At 46.6% G+C, this 15,615-nt stretch overlaps 1 protein-coding gene across 3 annotated transcripts; it reads right to left on the bottom strand.

The window, feature by feature from the left end:
- Nucleotides 1-714: 714 nt before the first annotated feature.
- On the bottom strand, nucleotides 715-15,267 carry Lrch (Leucine-rich-repeats and calponin homology domain protein). Of its 3 annotated transcripts, XM_070277101.1 has the most exons (8): nucleotides 14,627-15,267; nucleotides 6,458-6,975; nucleotides 5,830-6,398; nucleotides 5,158-5,773; nucleotides 4,965-5,102; nucleotides 4,835-4,912; nucleotides 3,644-4,543; nucleotides 715-1,669 (listed from the first exon to the last, which is right to left on the bottom strand). In XM_070277101.1, the coding sequence occupies exons 1-8, from the start codon at nucleotides 14,949-14,951 to the stop codon at nucleotides 1,472-1,474; spliced, it is 3,342 nt and encodes a 1,113-aa protein (XP_070133202.1). In that variant the 5' UTR covers nucleotides 14,952-15,267; the 3' UTR covers nucleotides 715-1,471. The 3 variants fall into 3 exon arrangements, with proteins under 3 accessions (XP_070133202.1, XP_070133201.1, XP_070133200.1); XM_070277100.1 differs by lacking the exon at nucleotides 3,644-4,543 and having other exon boundaries at nucleotides 720-1,669; nucleotides 14,627-15,266; XM_070277099.1 differs by lacking the exon at nucleotides 715-1,669 and having other exon boundaries at nucleotides 1,983-4,543.
- Nucleotides 15,268-15,615: the final 348 nt, after the last annotated feature.

Genomic DNA, 15,615 nt, shown 5'->3' on the forward strand with positions numbered 1-15,615 from the left:
AATCGATTTGCCACCATTCTGCATCAAAATCCTGAGACAAATTATTTTTTCAATTTTTTGTCCATTTTTCGTGATGAGATCCCTTGAAAATGGGGTTTTCCCCTATAGGGCCCACAATGATGGCTATATCTTCCCCAATTCTCATCCGATTCTTAAGCAGAGTACCTTAAACGATTTCTGGATCGATTGTCCCCCATTCTGCATCAAAATCCTGGATCCCTTAGAAATGGTGCTTCCCCTAATGGTGTTTCAGGTTTCCCTAGATCTTTCTTCGCACTCACAGTGAGTACTCCCGCCTGTAACCCTGTATTTCCAGCAAACCAGGCTCTTCTGAAGCTTCGTAATCGTCTTATAATTTCCTGCCCACAGCCTTTCAGGCTGGCTTTGGGTTCTCTGCACTTATTTTTGCGCGGAAAACACATTTCACTTACCAATAATGACTGGCGTGGGAGCAGCTGTTAAGAGGAAATACCGGATGTGTCGAGTGTTTTTAATTTTCGCATGAGCAGTTCCAACCTCCCTTTACAGCTCCTCCCAGCCAATTGTTTGCTTGGCGCATTATGCAAATTATAAAACTACAAAAGAAAACTTTCAGTTGTTTTCGGCATTTTTTGTAGCCCCACAGCTGTGTGCCAATTTTTGTTCAACGGGCGCTCTGGGGCTAAATCGGGAAAAATAGAAAGGGAGGCGCATTGTTACGTACGACCAGCTTTTTCTTAGCTTTATTTGATATATAATGTTTTTATAATCGAAGACTTAGGGGCTAATACAATTCGATTCGTATAAATGGTGCAGCAGGGGCGTAGAAAAGTCTACCACAGCTATGCGTAGGTCTACAGCTAAGCTACATAATAAATATGCCATAATCATAGTTATGAATATATATATGCTATATAATGTGGATGTTCTTATATGTGGCTGATACTTAAAACAGTATTTGCTAATCGCTAGTCGAAGATTTGGCTCGATTTGGGGTGTGATTCGCTCTCTTGGGTGTGATGAGGGGGGTGTAACAAAAAACAAACTGGCGACTCGGCCCACAATATATATATTTAGATATAGGATATAGCTAAACTCTAACAAATTCATAGCACAAAACAAAATAGCATAAATAATAATTTGTGACTCGATTGACAATTCAATATCAAATTTAAATTCAAATCCAAATCGAACTATAAATTGAAATTCATTCTTAACTACATAATTCGATTGTTTTGTGTAATTTGGTTTCTTTGAGTGTGTTCCTTGTGTGTTTTGTGTTGGTTGTGTATTTACATAAATGAACTACAAACCTAGAAAAATGAGTGAGATATAAATATCAACAAATCATACATTTTGGCATGTATCTATGTATCTATGTAATGTAGGTATGCATGTGTTTGAATGTTATGGGGGAAACCCATTAGGTCAGCTCATCTCGCAATGAGCCGATTATCCAAGAGTCTCCCCATATCCCATCCCGACTCCCAGCTCAGGCCAGCGATGTGGGCGACATTGTGGCACGTGTCGTTCTGGTCGGCGATTTGGTGGGCGTGGCGGCTCCACTGCTGCTGCCACTTCCTCCGCCGCCTCCGCTGTTGCCATGCAGCCGGAACAGTTCTCCCACCGTAATGGCTACCTGGACAGCACCTTTTCCCTCGAGCACGTCGGCCGCACAGCAAATTAGATTCTAAAAAACAAGATTTACAAAATAAATGTAATTTTCATTTGAGATTAAAGGATGTTAGGTGGTTGTCTGTGTTTATGTTTGTTACAGGACAAACCGAGCCTTTTTTAGAATATAGGATTAATATTTTGTTTTTTTTTTTAACTTGTAATTTTAAAAGAAAATATAGATCTTGTAAAATAAATCATTTTTCAACTCCCAGTATTCCGCCTTTGAGAGACATGGTATTATGTCCCTGCTAAAGGGAATTTCCCACCTCTGCCTGGTTGGTGTCTTTGCTACAACCCAACACTGTGGCTCTAAAACTGTATTACCATTTCTTTTACTTTTTCCATATATTTAGCTCTTTAATTTCACTTTTTTAATATATTTAGCAATTGTTTGACATTTTGTGCTTATTTTTAAATGCAACAGGTTCTTGTATTTCATTTTCATATAGATTTGGAAGTAAATGCATGGAAGTAAATGCATATTCCTGACAAAAAGTTGTAGATTTCGATTTCAAAATCGTATGTGTATATACTCGTAAGATGTTAAATATTTGTAGATTATAAAAATTAATGACTGATTACATTTCGTATAGCTGCCATTAGCTGCCTGGATCCTGGCCACAATAATTTTGTTAGACAAAATATATACTTCTGGTTCTAGACTCTAGATAAATATATGTGTTGATCTTTCACTTTTTGTGTATTTTTGAGATTGTGCTTCTTGGAGAAATTTGATTAGCTTTCCTTTCGTGTTTTTCATTAAGTACAAGTTTAGTCTTAAAATAAATTAGCTTTAAGTTAGGAATGTGGTTAGCACAATAGCAAATCAGAGTAAGGGGAAACATTGCTTTCGAGAAGGATTAAGACTGCAGATACATTATAGCTATAGATTGTAGGCAATCTCCAGTCAAAGGCACTGTTTTCTGGTTCTTCTCTATCGGTTTGTGTTCTTGGGTTTTGATGGCGAGTGTGCGTATTAGAAGTCGTTAAAAAGTGTATCAGTTGGTCAGTGTTTAATATATTTAACAAATGTCAGCTACTCTTCTTTGACACATCGATTTGTACATCTGGAGTGTACATTCAAAGGGGAAAAGGTCTATTACTTTGACACATCTGTGGTGATGATGATACTTCTTCTGGATTTTAGTTTCCGATTCTGTTGATTTTCCGCTAAGTCCTTGCTAAGTCCTACAACTATTTCGAGTGTCCCTGCTTCAAGTAAACCATACAACTCCTCCTCCCACCAAACTGTAACAATTCTCTGTCCTGCCACTCTCTCGGTTCTTAAGCGTACATATATATCTTAAATATAATATTAAGATTTCGTGATGTCTTTTTACCAAAATTTCGTTGTAACTTAGGACTTAATTGTTAGAGAAATAAAATATTTTTTGGGTAGTTTTCCTTTCGAATTCAGTTCAGTTCTTAATCCAATTTAGAGTTCAATCGCTTGTACATGAACTAGGAATATGTGATTAAATGGGAATACTTCAGCAAGGGTATGCACAATGCGTTAAATAAATACTAAGGCTAGATAGATAGTCGTGATGATGAATAAATTAATGTTCGAACTGGTATTGTCGTTAAAGTAGAAAATAAAACTCAAAGGAACTAGAAAGTCTAAAAAACTAAACATATCTTCAAAGGAACTTAACTTTCTTCTTAAAAAGAGTCTTCAGTTTAGGATAGTAGAGTGTGCATACCCTCCAACCAATACTAGTTGCCTCAAAGTCTTTGGGTTGTCTCTCGATTAAATGCCTCAAAAGTTTCCTGTTTGTGGGTCTCTTAGATATAGATCGGGTTATATAGTCTCTATAGAGTATAGTTTATAAATACGCGACTTAAACCTAAAAGCGGTAAACAAAAAGCAGCCTCAAGAGAAAGCGCAATAGCTGCTCTAACTATCCCTAATCCCTACTGGCAAATGAAGGCAAAGATTCTGGAGCTATGGGTACTACATGGACTAGCCGGGCAGGGGGAAGAAGACCAGCCAGAGAAAGGTGGCTATGAAGACGCAAGATAGGATCACGGTCAGGGTGTGGGAGTCGTGCTTCAACAAGGTGGCTCCCGCCTCCAGGGTCTTGGTCTTGATCTTCTGCTCCAGCTGCTTCTCCTTCTCCTTGGGCAGGTAGATGCTGAAGACCTCCAGCTTTCGCTGCTGCTCGAAGAACTCGATCCGCTTGCTGATGGCCTCCTTGGCGCTGGCGGTGGCGCTGGCCTTCTCCTTGGGGCTCTCGCTCTTCTCCAGCTGCTGCTCCTTCTCATCGATTACGTGGTAGTGGCCCGCCGGTCCAGCGGCGGCCACGTCGTGCTCGTTCTCCACAATCGTGTGCAGCGTCCGGTTGTTGTTGTTGGTGCCGTGGAAGCTGTGCTGCCCGTGGGCACTCAGCAGATTCTGTTTGATCTTCTCGTAGGTCTTCTGTTTGGCCCGCAGCAGCATCTGACCCACTGTCGCCTTCTGGCCTCTGCCCAGGGACTCCTCACCGCAGTCCTCAACCCCTACATCATCGCCGCCACCGTTCTCGTACAGGACATTCTCTATCTGGAGCATCTGTTCTTGCTGTTGGCTGCAGGTTGTTGGCTCGCTGAAGTGCTCGTGCTGCTGATGTTGCGGATTGTGCAGATGATGTAGTTGCTGGTGATGTGGATTGGCATCCAGGGCAATCAGAGCGGACACAGTTTGCAGTAGGGCCATGGCATTGGGCACTCGCTCATCCGCAGAGTCAGAGTCATTATTGTTGCTGCTTACGTTGCTGCTGTTGCATGCGGCATCTGTGACATACACATCAGCATCATAGTCATCGTCAGCACGTGGTTGTGGCTGCGTCTCTGGTTGGTGTTCACCTTCACCTTGTGGCACAACATCTTCGCAGGAGCAAATCAACTCCTGCAACCAACACCAATAACAGATGCATCAGTTTCTTTTGTATTTGTGGGTATATTTGGGAGTGTGTTTTGTGTGTGTGTGTGTTTGGGGTGTGTGTATTTGAGTGTGTGGTTCTTAGGACTAAGCTACAATGGTCTGGGACGAGAAACTAAGACACCTTACACCCTAAATCTAGATTCAAGATGGGGAATACAAACAGAAGCTGGTGATACAATGCCTTGGAAGTTATCATCTTCCAAAGGCATTGCATCCAAGGATCTTAGGATGAGATAGACTCTCTAAAGTACGCACCTCATCCACGCCTATGCGCCGGCAGGCCTCCAGAAAGTTGTCCACATTGCGGCGACACCTGGCCATGGTCAGCTTGTTCTGAAACATCATCCATTATATAAAGTCTCTAAGAATAGATTACCAAACCTACCACACCCGGAGATGGCACATGGATACTAGCCACTGAGCGGGGACGCACGTAGTTGGCCAAGTGGCAGAGGATGACGCCGTCAGTCAGGGCCGAGGCTATGTCCACGGGCAGGGTCATCTTCAAGCGGGTTTCGATGATCTGCAAGAAGATCTTACATTAGAATCTCCAATCAAGGTAGTGATCCACCACTTACACTCCTCAGCTGCGACATCAGCTCCGTCTCCTCCCGCTGGCGGTCGAACTCCCGGCGCATCGTGAAGCTCAGCTTCTCGGCGGGAATGTCGTGGTTCCAGGTCACCGATCGGTGCGCCTTCACCGAGGCCAGCTTCGTGGTGGAGCTGACCGGGGACTTGATGGTGGTGCTAGTGGCGGGGCTGCCGTTGGACGTATTGAACTTGTTGGCGCCGTTCTTCAGGGGACTCTGAGGCTTCACGTAGCCCAGGCAATCCGAGGGAACGGCCGAGGGAATGCCGGCCGTGGAGGGTGGCTTTATTTCCGTGTTGCGCGAAGGAATCACCTTCTGGATGGGTTTCTTTGGTATGACAACATCGTCGACTCCATTTCCATTTGCGTTTCCGTTCCCGTTTCCGTTGCCGTTGTGGCCGTTCTGGTTCAGACTCGACTGTTTCATGATGGACTTTGGCAGTGTGCTGGACGCGGCGGAGCCGTTGGAGAGGCTCTGCGAGGGGGGCGGCGGCGGCGGCGAGAGGTCCTCGTCGTCGTTGGGGCTGTGGTTGGCATTCGGATGCTTCTGCTTGTAAACGCTGACCTCCTGGTTGCGCTGCTGCTTGAGGGCTTCCTTGTATTCCCTGGAAAGGATTCAGGATTAGGAATGTTGAAATATGAATCTAACTAATGTCCTTACTTGTAGGTCTGAATCTGGGGGAAACCCTTGCCGGACTTGCCATTGCTGGCGTGGACCGTTCGCTCCTGGTGGTCCAGCATGATGTCCTCGTCCTGGTCCGGCGAGGAGCCGTTGCTGGAGCTCGAGTGCGCGTAGCTGAGCTTGCAGGGCGACTCCGCGGGACTTAAAGTGAGGCTCTCGTCCACTATGGTGCTGGTGCTGGAGGTCAGCGAGGCGTCCATCATGTCCGCATGGGAGTGCACGGCACTCGGCAGCGTCCGGGGCAGAGTGGCTGCCGCCGAGCTGGAGACGCAGTGCAGCGGCGAGTCGGTCTTGGACTTGGCGGGGGCGTCGTGCGACCAGCGCTTGTCCAGGCCATCGCTGGTGCTGTAGCCCGAGTCCACCTGATGCCTGCGATGGTTGCCGCCAGTGGTGCTCGCCTCGAGGACATTGCCGCTAGAGTTGTGGCGTGGTGCCCGTCGCAGGGTGGTGTAACCATCGTAGTTGCCGCCCGAGCGAGAGCCCTTCTCGTCCTTGGTGGCCTGCGTCTCCAGAAACTTGAACACGTGGACCAGGCCGCGCATGCAGAGCTGTAGGAGATTGGACTTATTAATCTTCTAGAGAAGAGGGATCGGGATTAGAAACTCACACTAGCCGGTGGCGAAGTCAGGGGGTTGTTCTCCAGCTGGAGCTCCACGAGGGTGCCCATGTGACGGATCTCCAGCGGCAGGCTGGCTATCCGGTTGTTGCTCACGTCCAGGGAGACCAGGCTCAGGCAGGTCAGCTCCCGGGGCAGATACATCAAGTGATTGCTGCGCAGCGACAGGGAGCGCAGGGACCTCAGCTCCCCGAGGCGGGCCGGCAGGTTGGCCAGCTGGTTGTAGGAGGCGTCCAGGTCGGTCAGGGTCTGGTCCAGCCGGCCCAGCTCGTCCGGCAGGGAGGTCAGCCGGTTGTTGGCCACCAGTAGCACCTGCAGGGGCAGGAAGCATATCTCCCGCGGCAGCGAGGACAGCTGGTTGCTGCGCAGGTCCAAGTACGTGAGGGACGAGAGCTGCTTCACCGACTCCGGAATGCTCCTAATGGTGTTGTGGTAGAGGAGCAGCGTCTCCAGGAAGGCGAATGTCGTCACCTCTTCGGGCAGTTCGCAGAATCGGTTCCTGGAGAGGTCTGTGGAGGAAGAGGAGGAAGTCTGGATTATAAAGTCTGTTGAGGATTAGCCATGTACTCGTATTTCCTCAGCCCTCTTCAAGCTGCTGACCCCAATCTGCCGGCGGTTCACCCCCACTCCAAGCTCCAGGAGAGCGTCCAGACTGGGTAGCTACCCTGGAGATGGGTACTCCTTCTTAAGAGTATTTCAAGCGAATGGCAAGACTTCATCGCCCACGAAACCTACTATTTCAAAAGTGGAATAATTAATGTTGCCCTATTTCGGACATCCCTTTCCGTAATCCCCCCGGGAATTCCGAAGCCCGGCCAGTGCGTGGAGTGAGCAATTAATTTAGTAAATGAATTTGCATGCGAAACGAGCACAAACAGTACCAGGTCTTTAGAGCTCTGAGTTCTGTGGGGGTGCGGTCGCACAGCGGGATAATAATAATGAACCAACCAGAACCAGAACCAGAACCAGACCAAGAGGAGGAGCGATGGAAGGCTGGGAGACCCCGAAGCAGAGACAGGAAGAGAAGACAGTGGAGCGTAATCGACGTGAAATTGTGCGTCAAGTTTTGGGGAAAAACGCGAGATTCGCTCGCAGAGATTAACCCACGACATGACCGGCATGGAGGAATGCGAGTGGGAGTACGAACTTTGGACCTCGACCGAGCTACACTTTTGAAAACTACGTCAAGTGTGACATCCCGAACAAATTCCGAGTTTCCACAGGCCAGAGAGACCCAGAGAGAGAGCTCTAGAAATGGCTATTCGATCCCTGAAGCGGATAGTCCCGCCCAACGCCCTGGAGGGCCTCTTCCTGGTGACCCTAGTGGCGGGGATGACCTTGGTCCTGGCAGTTCTACTCAACGTGATGATGCCGCAAATGGTGCGCCAGGGAACCCCCGATGTGACCTTCTACACGCTGCTGGGATTCTTCCTCTATACGAACATCATTACCAACATGGTCATGTGCATCCTGGTGGACCCGCGGGCCGATCCCAAGCGCTTGCTCCTGGAACTGGAGCTGGGAAAGGGCGGCAAGGACTGGCACGAGTGCACCGAGTGCCAGATGTGGGTGCCGCCGAGGTCCCGCCACTGCCGGATCTGCGCGGTGTGCGTCCTCAAGCGCGATCACCACTGCATCCTCACCGGGTGCTGCGTGGGGCACCACAACTACCGCTACTTCTTCTACTTCGTCCTCTACATGTTCCTGGCCTCCGCCACCTCGTTCGTGGTGGGCGTGGACTTTGTCTTCGTCCACCGGGCGGGCTACTTCGAGTTCTACCCCATCTACGTGGCCCTCTTCATGATCGTCACCATCCTGTCGCTGGTCTTCATGGTCATGTCCGCCTTCATCCTCTTCAAGCAGTGGCCAGCCATCAGGTATGGAGCCTCTAGCCCGGAGGCGGATGCCCTCAGCTTCCAGTACAACCTGGGGATGCTGTCGAACTTGAGGATGTTCCTGGGCAAGTGGATGATCCTCACCTGGATCTCACCGTTCATCCCCAGCCCGCTTCCCCACGACGGCATCCACTGGGAGCTGGCAAGTAGTGAGGACCAGGAACCTAGCTTTGTGGAGTAGGCACTTCAAGACCCACTCTTCCATTCCATTACATACCCAACTGTGCCAAAACCAATAAAGTTCAAGCAGCGAGAAGTGGGGTACCTGAGCTCTTGGGCCAACGGTGCGTATGAAATCGGGCATCTTAATGGTTCCATCGTTAAAATTTACGAACCACAGACCAGACTGGGTCCCAGCTTCAGGCGCATTTACGCAACCGGGCCAAGAGGCTTTAAAATAAAACCAGAAACGCCAGAAAAACTGGCCTGCTGGCTAGACTGAGCCACCGACTGATTGACTGACTGGCTGACTGGCTTGGCAGAATGACAAAACGACTCCAGACTGTCGGCAGCTTGGCTGCCTTGGTGATTTACGCACTGGGAGCATGGCTGGGAGATGGCTGCCAGACAAAGGCGGTGAATGAATGGAAGCTTGACATCGGCTCTCAGCTCCTAGACATTAACCTGCCACTTGGAGGGCTGTTGCTACTGTTGCATACTGCATGAGCTCACAATGATGCAACACACAAAGGAGGAACTACACTCCACGGAAATAGAGGCACAAAGAAGTCAACCTTCCATAATGCAGAGGAGGCTTTGGATTGGTTTCTCTTTTAAATCTTTAATTCCAGTGCTCCAGAGTGCATCTCTTCCGACATCCGACATCCTGGCAAGTTGAATAAACCCTTTGCCCGGCCAGTGAGCTCGATTAGAGCTCCATAGAACACTGTTACGGATACGGAAATTGGATTTTCCCCAAGCGGAGGGCGGAGGCATCAATGTGGGACAAGCACCGACTTTGGACTTTGAACCTGCCCGCCGATGGACGGATATTTTCATCATTCTGACACCTGCTCGGTCTCGTTCTTGGTCTCGGCTCTCCGCTGGCATCACTCCAAGAGTTTCCACTCTAGTTACCCATGATTCCCCTCCATCCTCCCCTGGTTGGCTTTTGGCCAACTTCATCGCAATGCGACAGCCGCAAATGTGTTTTTTTATGCCTCGCAGAACAAATCAAACATCTCGACGCGCCGCAGACCAGAGTGCCCTGTCACCCCCAAAACTTTGCATTTTTTCGCCCACCTGAGGCTTCGCATAAGCCATAAATATTGCAGAAATTGTCCTCCAACCACGCCGGCAATTATCGCAAAAAAACGCAGCCGAAAAGGGTGCGGCTCGGGACTCGAAAAAGTGGAGGAACATGGCTCTGGGCAACGCCCAAAGTCAACTCTGGAGGCAGACAAAGGCGACACACGCATGGCTATGGCTATGGCTATGGTGGTGGGGCAGGAGGGAGGATGATGTAAGTGGAGCATACCAACTGGGGGGTATGACTCCTTGGAGTCGGGGTATGACTTCTCATCCATGATATTGAGTTTTGGATTCAAATGGGGGGAAAATGATTGCGAAATGGGGAGCGATTTTGAAGACATTATTTTCCATTTTTTATAAGAAATTGTTAACCAAAATAAGTTCAGTTTCGATAAGAATAAAGACAGAGTGATACAAAAATCAATTTCAAGATAAAAGACCCAAGAGAACTCTACCATAAACATGGAAAGTATTATAAAGAATCCTCTTCCCCTCCTAGACCACTTTATAAGGCCAGATTTCATGGAAATCTTTATAATCCGACACACCCTCGCATACCCTGGAGGTAAATGGAGGTGGCTCTCCCCCCCAAAGGACCCATATGGCAGACATTGGTTGGCATTTTTGAAGGGCGAGTGGCTAGCCCGGAAGCATCCAGAAATTAAATGAATGGAGCTTCGAAAAAAGTTGGCGAATGGAGCTCTTCCCAGTCTAGCCATGTGGGCGACGGCTTCTCTAGCACGTATCGACTCTTTTTGGCTTCGGGGTCTTTTATTTTTTTTCGGTTTTGGACTCGCGGATGCCACTCCATGTCCGTTCATTAAAGCTCGCCGGGCTGGTTGGGCCATCGAGGGGCCACTGATGGATTTATTGAAATTAATTTGATTGCCAAACTGGTAGGCCTGAAGTAGGGTGAGGAAATTAAAAACCATTAGCGAGTGGGGTATGTCCAGTAGAGAGAGTTGAGATCACTTCGTTATATAGTATGTAGGCCAATGTCCCAAACTATGTGCGCATTTATTGTTCGAAGCACTGGAAACTAATCAAAATAAATAATTCTTCGCCATCAGTTGATTACTTTCCGATACTGAAAGCTGGAAGCAATCAAGCACTCGCTCCCAGACACAGGCCACACTATCAGGCTGCCAGGCTGGCTGCTTTTAATTTCAAATACAAACACATACAGTGCTCTCTCGCTATGTTTACTCGGGACTGGACTGCTGCATTTCGCCTAGAAATTCTCCTCCTCCGCCATACCTCCTCCATCATTTAATCACTAAACAAACACCATCCAGTTCTTTGTTGGTTCCCTGAAGTATAAACATTTGGGAGAACAAATATTGAAAATATTTAGAAGCCAGCAAATATTGATTGCCTTGTGTTTTTGTTGTTGTTTTTGTTGGGCTTGATGAGTGTTTTTCTTTGGAAATTCAAATTGTAACAGCTGTGATTTTCTGGTTACATAAATTTTGAAGCCAAAATGCAAATAAAGGAAACAGTGGACTCTCAGAAGAAGGCGACTGTGGGGTGGGTCTTGTAGTATATACTTTGATAGTAAGATATATCATTAAATATTTAATTTATAATTTACTTATTATGAATAATTAAATAATAATACTTTAATAATACTTAATACTTATTTTAAATAATAATTAGGGTTCAAAACTTGCAAATATTTTAAATATTGATTTTTTTTATAGAAAATAATTACATATAAGGTAGGGTTTTCAAGGCCCATATCTGGATGAGGAGGCTCATATTCCTATCTGGATATTTAATTTCGAATAAAGGGCTTATAGGTGTAACCTTAAAATAAGAGTTCAAAAATAATACTTTAAATATTTCTAAAAAATTTTGCTAGACAATACTTATAAAGTGGGGTTAAAGTCAAGGAAGTGTATATTCCTGTATTGGTATTTAATTTCAAATACATATAACTTGCTTTAAGTTTTAAAACTTTGAATTTCAAGGTAAAAGTTTAAGTAGCAAGTATTTTAATCATAATTTTTCTTTAGAAAATATTTATAGGATAGAAAACCTTACAAGTCAATAATGTTCATATTCCTATCTAGATATTTAATTTTTTTCCTTTAAATAATAGTTCAAAGTTTGCAAATTTAATAAAATAATTTTCTTTTCTTATAGAAAATAGTTATAAAATAGCTATTACAAGGCAAGAAGTTTTAATATTCCTGAATTGTTATTTAATTAAAAAAATTAAGTTCTAAAAGTAACTAAAAAGAGTTCAAAACTCGCAATTATTTTTAATATTTTATTATTATTTTAAAAATAGTTACAAGCTAGAGTATAAACCCCGAGAAGGTTCACACTCCTTTCTAGATACTTTATTTCAAACACTCTTCTCCCTCTCTCCCAGTTCTCTTTTCCGAGACTCCACTGTATTATTTATGAGAATTGTTTGTAACCCGACCCCCATTCTCCGATTCTCGTCTATTTCTTTCTAAGAGCGCGTGCTGTACTCGGTAATTAAGCAACTAGAGCTAGAGCCAGAAGAACTAATCAGTCGGCTGTTAAATAATGCTTACATTTATAAATTAATGGAAGTGACTCAATGCATAATTCGTCGCTATGTGTGTCAAGTTTGCAGTGCCCCCGATACTCCCCAAAGATATGGAGGTATGTACATGGGGCTATGGTGTGTCTGGGTGTTTGCATTCATAAGTCGTTCAACTGCAGATAAGCGACTGCAGTTTGTTGATGAAATAATTTTTTATTTATAGCCCGCAATGGGCACAAAGAGATTGCGTTTAGAAATATTTATAATATAGAGAGAAAATTATAATACAAGATATGGCCACTTTTGGATGAAGATGACACTTCTCTGGCACCTTGTAGAGGTATTACTGACCCTATCAATATAATCTCTTGTATCACTTCCTTCTGGGAATCACTCGTATCACGATCCCATCTCGAAACCCCCTCTATTTTGTATCTCTTCCCCCTGCATTGTATCTCAATTGCGCATTCAAGCCACGAACCGTGCCCGTGCAGTTTGAAATGCACTGGAGATAAGCGACGTGCTGCGGCGCTCGCATTTCCTCTTTTGTCCGCTGCAGACGGCAGTATACTATACTATAATGGTAATAAAACTACAAAAAAAAAGCAGACGGCTTTATGCTCCATCATATCCACAATGCCAACAGCCAGATACACACGACAAAGGCAGCTATCCCGAAGATACTTTGTTGGTTCTATGACGTCTCTCGATGGCATCCTCAGAATGTGGAGAATCTTTGAGATACTCTATCTTTGGCCTTTTAAAAGCCAGGTGACCACTCCTACTGCCAGTCAGCTGCTGCTTGCGGTCTGCGCAGCTGCTGTTGCTGTTGCTGTTGCTGTGGCTACCTTCTTGCAACTTCTGACTGAGGCAGCTGCAGCTCTACCCGGTTTCTTTCTCCTTCTTCAAGTTGCAATTATTTTAAACAATTTCCTGCCACAGTCTCGATCGACTCTTTCCTTTTGCGGGCCTTGTCTAGATTTCTGTTTATGGCACTGTTTGATTTACGTGGCACGCGTGTTAATTAAGCGCCTCCGTGGAATGCAATTCCCAGAATGCCAGCCAGCCAGCCAGCCAGTCAGGGTGGTGGTGTGGGTGGACAGGCGCCCACCTCCTTTCGCCTCCTTTGGGGGTTGCAGAACATGCGTGCAAATAAAAAGAAAAAGAAAAATGGTCTTTTCTTTCCTTTCAGACTTCATTGATTTCTTGGGAAACCTGAGAAACCCTTGCAACTTGTGGTGGCAGCCATTAAGGCCAAGAGCTGTTGCCACCTCTTGACGGCAGAGTCCTAATGGGGGTGGCTTTATTGTTCTCCAAGAGGTTCTTGCCTCTTGGATGTATTTACAAATATTTTCTCCAAATGGATTAACCCTTGAAAGGGGGGGGGTCCACCATACCCCACTCCCTAGTCATTTCGCACCAAATCCAGCACTTTAATTGGTAATTAGTCACGCCTTCACGGCTTATGACTCAATTTTCAAGCCGAAAAAAGAACCGGAAGCCAGCCCTGGGTGTCTCCATATGGGGAAGGGTATTCCTATTTCGGGTTGATGGCCCATGACCACAAGTCACGTACGGAAGGGAAGTCATTCGGAATGAAGGGACTGCATCTTTAACTCCCAAAACATCCAACCTGGCTAGTAGGGATCTCTGCCTCCCGAACAAAGTATTCCTCCCTCGCTGCAATTAATCTTTGTGGTCCAAAAATAAATAATGCCCGGCACTGACATCCAATCCAGATATATATATATATATATATGTGTGTGTGTATACTGGGGAAAACCCAAAACACAAGTGAAAATCGATGAGAGACATGTCCCGTGCTGAGAACAGATGTTCGAGGGTAGCAGCAGCTGTGGCAGGAGGCGGGGCAGCCGGTGTGGGTGGCGGGCGGTGGGCTGTGGGCTGTGGGCTGAGAGCAGGGTGCTGAGCAGGGTGGGTTTTCCCACTTTCCCAGGCGGGTGCATATTTCGGCAGCCTAACAAAAACGAAAGTTGGTTGAACTTCGACGAAATTTTCCACGCCGGCTGCAGGAAGAAGGAGCAAGGATATCCAGGAAGAAAATACGAATAGTGCCGGAGAGCGATTGTCCTTGAGAGAAGCGAGGAGAGAAGAGAGCACGAGAGCGAGGAACAAGCGAGGGAGGTGGCAGGCACCCTCTGCGGCTGCTGCAGATTATTGATTTTCGCGGGCCAGCAGGAAAATTCGCCAAATGCAGCTGGGAGAGATAAGGAAAACCGGTGGAAAACGCACTCGAAACACACCTTCAATGCCCACTCCCGAGGGCCGCACCCAAAACTCCCAAAGATAAGGAAATTCCAGCATGTTGTGGTGTCTACCCAGGGGCCGTGGCTAGGAAAGAGGTCCAACAATGGCCTGGCTATCTTTTGGTGATAACATGGCCAGATTATCAGGTCTAGGGATCTACAATTTTCAAACCCTTAAGGACAACAAGGACCCACCCTTAGAACTAGAATTAAAATTCGCATCGCGCACCTGCTATTACGGTGTCCGTGAGCACGTACTTCGTGCCCGCTTTGGGAAAGTCCTTCAGCTTGCGATTGGTCAGGATCAGTTCGCCGCTGAAGTGCGCCTCCTCCAGGATCCGCTCCAGCGACCGCGTCAGCTGCGAGTGGCTCAGCAGGGCCGACGAGGAGGAGGCGCCGGTCGAGGCATGGCCGGCTCCGGTGTTGGAGTTTCCTGATCCGGAACCAGAACCTGATCCTGGATACGATGCTGAGCTGCTGCTGCTGCTACTGACGACCGCACTGCCACCGCCAACGGCGACGCTGTGGAGGCGCTGGTAGACCGTGGCTGCCATTTCCCGAGCGAGTGGGCGTGGTGACACTCACACACACACACGAAGACACACCGATAAGAAGGCGGACAGACGATGCTCGCAAGAAGTGCCGAAAAATAACAAACTGGCCACTAAAATCACTCTACTCGAACGCACGCATCTCGAGGCTTTTCCGTTTAGTTTTCGCTCATTGATAATTTTTCCCGGAATTGGATTTTCTTTTGCGGCTTCCTGCTTCGCCTCCCACACACACAAGCGCACGCACACAGTCACAGACGTTGAAGCGGCGCGCTATCGAAGTCAACCGTCGGTCTCGGGAATCGAAAAAAAACGAAAATACAAACGAGAAGACAGCTGGGGCCCGCCATTAGTGTTACCAGCGGCCAAGTTTGTCCAAAATGGTTGGTAAAGAATGGCCACTCTGAGAGAGCTGCCAACTTGTCTGCCAAAGCAGGACAAACGGTGCTATTAGGGCTAGTTTTTGTAGTATTTTAAACTAAATTTAAACTAATCAATAAAAATAGTGCAGAGGATGTAAAGTATAATTCTTGAAGGTATTGTGTAAAAAATGTGGAAGAATCAAAAGTTTATGATGAATGGAGTTTTGCCGTTCTACAAGTGACTTATTGCAGTTGCTTTTGGGTTACTTTTTTAAATAACGATGGGTAGTAATTAGTAATTTGTA

Source organism: Drosophila bipectinata, chromosome 2L (assembly GCF_030179905.1).
Source record: "Drosophila bipectinata strain 14024-0381.07 chromosome 2L, DbipHiC1v2, whole genome shotgun sequence".
NCBI lineage: Eukaryota > Metazoa > Arthropoda > Insecta > Diptera > Drosophilidae > Drosophila > Drosophila bipectinata.